This window comes from Protomyctophum parallelum, assembly GCF_964188405.1.
Source record: "Protomyctophum parallelum genome assembly, chromosome: 11".
Classification (NCBI taxonomy): domain Eukaryota; kingdom Metazoa; phylum Chordata; class Actinopteri; order Myctophiformes; family Myctophidae; genus Protomyctophum; species Protomyctophum parallelum.
The window spans coordinates 397,501-403,782 of record NC_139707.1 but is presented as its reverse complement, the minus strand read 5'-3'; the positions used below and the strand labels follow the sequence as shown (position 1 = coordinate 403,782).

Below are 6,282 nucleotides of genomic sequence, written 5' to 3'. Positions count from 1 at the left end.
TGTGATCCTGGGCTCTACACACCCTCCACCAACCTAGTCCCCATATATGGGGGACAAGGGGAGACCAACCTAGTCCCCATATATGGGGGACAAGGGGAGACCAACCTAGTCCCCATATATGGGGGACAAGGGGAGACCAACCTAGTCCCCATATATGGGGGACAAGGGGAGAGCAACGGACTTGAACTCATGCTTCCTTCATGCCGAGTGTCCAAGTTGCTCCTTTACACCTGACAGGGGGAAGTTTCCCTGGTTGGACGTAGCGCGTGGAAGGAACACGTTATTCCAACCAGTTCCTTTCCCCTCCATCAGGCGCCCCGGCTGGCCAGGGGGAGGCAGTTTAGTGACCATGATTACTGCATGTTTTTTGTGAGGGTACCTACCCTAGGGGACACGGGGCCGATATGACTGACATTTCTCTCTGCCTATCACATTGTCTAGATGCAGGCAGGTGGGCGGGGCCGATATGACTGACATTTCTCTCTGCCTATCACATTGTCTAGATGCAGGCAGGTGCATCGGTGGGCGGGGCTCAGAGCCGCTCGGAGGATGAGGATTCGCTGGTGATAAAGGAGGTGAAGAGGACGTCGGGACAGGTGTTCTGCGGAGGAGGAGGAGGAGTTGTCGTTCCCAAATGCAGGAGTTCCTCCAGGTTGGAGTTCATTATTAACTCACTGAGACCTGTTGTTCCAGGGACCCCCCAGAAGCAAAGATTTGAGTTAAAAACGTTCACAGTGAAAGAATATATGTATATACAAGAAAGTCGTTTTTTGCCACTCAGTAGGCGTTCCCGCATTACTTCTGGGTAGGATGATGATGTCGCCTGCAGTGCAGACCCTCTATAGACGGTTAAAGTTATGCTCCACATCCTAGTGTTTGACAGGAGGACCATCCAGATAAATTTAGATCTCTGCCATTATTTCCTATGACAATAAACAATAACAACACTTATCATCTCGTACCTACAGGTCCATCTCAATGAATTAGAATATTGTGTAAAAGTTAATTTTCTTCCATAATAATATAATTAAAAAAAAATGAAACTTTCTTATATTCTCAATTAGTATTTAAAACATTTTTTTATTTTAATCTATGATGATTTTTGGTCTTTGGTCTTTTGGTGTTTTAAACATTATGTTATGCTTTAGCTATGAAAAATAGCAGATCTACAAGCTCATAGCGCGCCACCGACCTTGTAGGTCTGGTATTTTTGAAAAATCGTGAAAATATTTATTTCAGAAAACTGGAGGATTTAGAATAATTTCTTTAAATTTCGAGGTCAGGCCTAAATGGGTTAATGTATGCAGTTAATATGTGGTCTGGGCTACTTTTGAACAAATCATTTCATCAATGGGGGCGTGGCATGGAGGTGATCAGCCTGTGGCACTGTTGAGGTGTTATGGAACCTAGTTGTACAGTAGTGGTGATTGACAGCTGTCATTGTTCCCCAGGTCCATCAACCTAGTTGTACAGTAGTGGTGATTGACAGCTGTCATTGTTCCCCAGGTCCATCAACCTAGTTGTACAGTAGTGGTGATTGACAGCTGTCATTGTTCCCCAGGTCAATCAACCTAGTTGTACAGTAGTGATGATTGACAGCTGTCATTGTTCCCCAGGTCCATCAACCTAGTTGTACAGTAGTGGTGATTGACAGCTGTCATTGTTCCCCAGGTCAATCAACCTAGTTGTACAGTAGTGGTGATTGACAGCTGTCATTGTTCCCCAGGTCAATCAGCCTAGTTGTACAGTAGTGGTGATTGACAGCTGTCATTGTTCCCCAGGTCAATCAGCCTAGTTGTACAGTAGTGGTGATTGACAGCTGTCATTGTTCCCCAGGTCAATCAACCTAGTTGTACAGTAGTGATGATTGACAGCTGTCATTGTTCCCCAGGTCAATCAGCCTAGTGGAGAGCAGCCTGGTCAAGTCCTCCAGCAGAGTGAAAGGACCGCCTGTCATCGATCAGCCAATCCGCTGCTCTGGGGGCGGTGACCTCTCGTCCAAACAAAAGGTACGAGCCAATCGGCTGCTCAGGGGAGGTTAGAGCCAAGGACAACAGCAGTTGCTGTGTGTGTGTGGGGTGAGTTTAGTGAATGATAAGGGGACGTCACAGGACAACAGCAGTAGCTGTGTGTGTGTGGGGTGAGTTTAGTGAACGATAAGGGGACGTCTCAGGACAACAGCAGTAGCTGTGTGTGTGGGGTGAGTTTAGTGAATGATAAGGGGACGTCACAGGACAACAGCAGTAGCTGTGTGTGTGGGGGGAGTTTAGTGAACGATAAGGGGACGTCACAGGACAACAGCAGTAGCTGTGTGTGTGTGGGGGGAGTTTAGTGAACGATAAGGGGACGTTGCAGGACAACAGCAGTAGCTGTGTGTGTGTGGGGTGAGTTTAGTGAACGATAAGGGGACGTCACAGGACAACAGCAGTAGCTGTGTGTGTGGGGTGAGTTTAGTGAATGATAAGGGGACGTCTCAGGACAACAGCAGTAGCTGTGTGTGTGTGGGGTGAGTTTAGTGAACGATAAGGGGACGTCACAGGACAACAGCAGTAGCTGTGTGTGTGGGGTGAGTTTAGTGAATGATAAGGGGACGTCTCAGGACAACAGCAGTAGCTGTGTGTGTGGGGTGAGTTTAGTGAACGATAAGGGGACGTTGCAGGACAACAGCAGTAGCTGTGTGTGTGTGGGGTGAGTTTAGTGAATGATAAGGGGACGTTGCAGGACAACAGCAGTAGCTGTGTGTGTGGGGTGAGTTTAGTGAATGATAAGGGGACGTCTCAGGACAACAGCAGTAGCTGTGTGTGTGGGGGGAGTTTAGTGAACGATAAGGGGACGTTGCAGGACAAAAGCAGTAGCTGTGTGTGTGTGGGGTGAGTTTAGTGAATGATAAGGGGACGTCTCAGGACAACAGCAGTAGCTGTGTGTGTGGGGGGAGTTTAGTGAACGATAAGGGGACGTCACAGGACAACAGCAGTAGCTGTGTGTGTGTGTGGGGTGAGTTTAGTGAATGATAAGGGGACGTCTCAGGACAACAGCAGTAGCTGTGTGTGGTGAGTTTAGTGAACGATAAGGGGACGTCTCAGGACAACAGCAGTAGCTGTGTGTGTGTGGTGAGTTTAGTGAACGATAAGGGGACGTCTCAGGACAACAGCAGTAGCTGTGCGGTGCGCATTGATACGATGTCTAACCCTAACCTGCACCACAGACCAATAAGAAGCCTCGGGTCAACTTATACGTCTTGGCATGCCCCGCCTACCTTGGAGTAGGTCAAACTAATCACAGAACTCAGTGAATCTAAAACTATTTATGCTTTTGTTTTGTTTTTGTACACGCAGGGCAAAGTTGAGTTCTATGCCTTTTAACCCTTTAGGCCTGAGATCAGATTCTAAAAATGTCTTCTACATCCTGACAGTTTTCTGAAAAAGCTATGTTTCTATGTCAGTCGTTCTTCGATTTTTCAAAAATAGCAGACCTACAAGCTTGAGCTTGTAGATCTGCTATTTTTCAATAGCTAAAGCATAACATAATGCTAATATCAAAAGGGGTTCCTGCCCAAAATGGGTTAATTAATATCCACCTTCATCATGCTCTTCCTGTCAGGTGACCAAATCTAGCACGGGTCTGACCCCGCCCCTAGCCATGGTGGTGACTCCGCCCCCAATCAGCAAGAGAATGAAGAAGAGCAAACAGCCGTTACAGGTCACTAAAGACCTGGGCAGGTGGAAGCCTACCGACGACCTGCTGCTAATTAACGCTGTGCTACAGGTGAGTTAACGACCTGCTGCTAATTAACGCTGTGCTACAGGTGAGTTAACGACCTGCTGCTAATTAACGCTGTGCTACAGGTGAGTTAACGACCTGCTGCTAATTAACGCTGTGCTACAGGTGAGTTAACGACCTGCTAATTAACGCTGTGCTACAGGTGAGTTAACGACCTGCTGCTAATTAACGCTGTGCTACAGGTGAGTTAACGACCTGCTGCTAATTAACGCTGTGCTACAGGTGAGTTAACGACCTGCTGCTAATTAACGCTGTGCTACAGGTGAGTTAACGACCTGCTGCTAATTAACGCTGTGCTACAGGTGAGTTAACGACCTGCTAATTAACGCTGTGCTACAGGTGAGTTAACGACCTGCTGCTAATTAACGCTGTGCTACAGGTGAGTTAACGACCTGCTAATTAACGCTGTGCTACAGGTGAGTTAACGACCTGCTAATTAAGTAACGCTGTGCTACACCCTCAGGGGGGCCTCCACGCTCCAACTGAACGTCAGGCGTCAGTCAACCCCCCGCCACTCTTGGCCCTCTCTCTCTCTCTCTCTCTCTCTCTCTCACTGCCTTGCTCTCTCCCACAATGTTAATGTTAAAGGTCCAATGACACGCCCCAAAATTAATATGGGTGGTACAATACATCACGTGGGCTGACTGAAAACAGTTTGAAACAGTTTGAAACAGGGCTACGGCGCTAGCAACAAGCGTCATACCACTTTGAGTGGCAGTCGGTGGGAAATGCTCTCGCCACAGAATTTACTAGTATTCTGGCCATAATAATCATTCTGGTCGGCCCCAGCTGTTGGTACGCAGAAGCGCTTCCCGGCGCTTGATTGACAGCGCATTTTTAATTTTGACGACGCATGCGCACTGGCGCACTGGCTTATGTGCAGCCCTGATTATTAAAATGGGCTTAAATTGACACTTCACTGTCATCTGTTCTCTAGTTAGATCAGGTATCACAATCCGTGGCTGGATGAGGTTACAGTTGCCATTACACTAAAGTTGGATATTATATTATTATTACATCCATCAAAATGTCAGCCACACTAATCCTCATTTCCGTGGCGTGTGTTTGTGCGTTTCCTCCTCCTAGATTCCAAAGGCTCTTGTCGTCCTCGTCAAGTGTTGGAGAGGAGAGGAGAGGAGAGGAGAGGAGAGGAGAGGAGAGGAGAGGAGAGGAGAGGAGAGGAGAGGAGAGGAGAGGAGAGGAGAGGAGATACCTGCTGGGCCGAGGCCGAGGGGCTGACAGTACACAGAGGAGATACCGAGGGAGGGCTGTAAGGTAGGCTAAAATCAAACGCACCTTGTGCAGATTCTTGTTCTTTTTCTGTTAATTCATGGAAACTGTCTCCTGCTCAGAACCGCCTGTCCACTAATAGAATATACTGTTCTGTTGATTTGTTACTTTTTAAAGTAAAACTCTAGCAAAAAAAAGAAAGTCAACAAGGCAGTTTTTTCCTTTTTGTATTTGTATTTGTATTATATATTTTTGGAGGATCATGTATGAGAGTCAGTCTATTTCTCTCTTTGCTTTGTCTTTCACAGAGCAGAAGGGGGGGGCTGTAAGGTAGGGCATTCACTTCTAGTAATTTTTACTAGTTGACAAGTTGTTTAGTTTGCTAGTTGACTAGTTGTTTAACTACCAATTATGTAAAAATATATATATTTGTACATTTAAAAACTGTGTAGATTGGTGACTATAACTATAATCTACCTGATCTTGAGGCCTACAAAAAATAAATTTGCATTTTTTTCTTATTTAGTACCAACAAGGTAGTGGATTTACAGTGGATTTACTAGTCGACTAGTTGAATAGTCCACTAGTTGCTTAAACGTAGGCTAAAATCAAACACACCTTGTGCAGATTCTTGTTCTTTTTCTGTTAATTCATGGAAACTGTGAAACTGTGTCAGAACTTACTGTTCTGTTGATGTGTTACTTTTTAAAGGTATTTTCTCAGAGCAGCAGAAACAACATGGCCTCCGGGAAGAACAAGAACCAGAGCTCTCTGGTTCTCCACAAGGTGATCATGGTGGGCAGCGGAGGTGTGGGGAAGTCTGCACTCACCCTGCAGTTCATGTACGATGAGGTGAGTTACATCATGGTGAGGTGAGGTGTGGGGAAGTCTGCACTCACCCTGCAGTTCATGTACGATGAGGTGAGTTACATCATGGTGAGGTGAGGTGTGGGGAAGTCTGCACTCACCCTGCAGTTCATGTACGATGAGGTGAGTTACATCATGGTGAGGTGAGGTGTGGGGAAGTCTGCACTCACCCTGCAGTTCATGTACGATGAGGTGAGTTACATCATGGTGAGGTGAGGTGTGGGGAAGTCTGCACTCACCCTGCAGTTCATGTACGATGAGGTGAGTTACATCATGGTGAGGTGAGGTGTGGGGAAGTCTGCACTCACCCTGCAGTTCATGTACCATGAGGTGAGTTCCATCATGGTGAGGTGAGGTGTGGGGAAGTCTGCACTCACCCTGCAGTTCATGTACGATGAGGTGAGT

General features: G+C 46.7%; 1 protein-coding gene across 1 annotated transcript in view; it reads left to right on the top strand.

The window, feature by feature from the left end:
• The first annotated feature begins 4,960 nt into the window (after positions 1-4,960).
• Positions 4,961-6,282, top strand: part of LOC310866359 (ras-related protein O-RAL-like) — a 6,209-nt gene continuing 4,887 nt past the window's right edge. Inside the window, exons 1-3 of the mRNA XM_083775968.1 lie at positions 4,961-5,055; positions 5,722-5,862; positions 6,245-6,276. Coding sequence (XP_083632094.1) covers positions 5,749-5,862; positions 6,245-6,276 — 146 coding nt within the window. The 5' untranslated portion in view covers positions 4,961-5,055; positions 5,722-5,748. The remainder of the gene's footprint in view (positions 5,056-5,721; positions 5,863-6,244; positions 6,277-6,282) is intronic.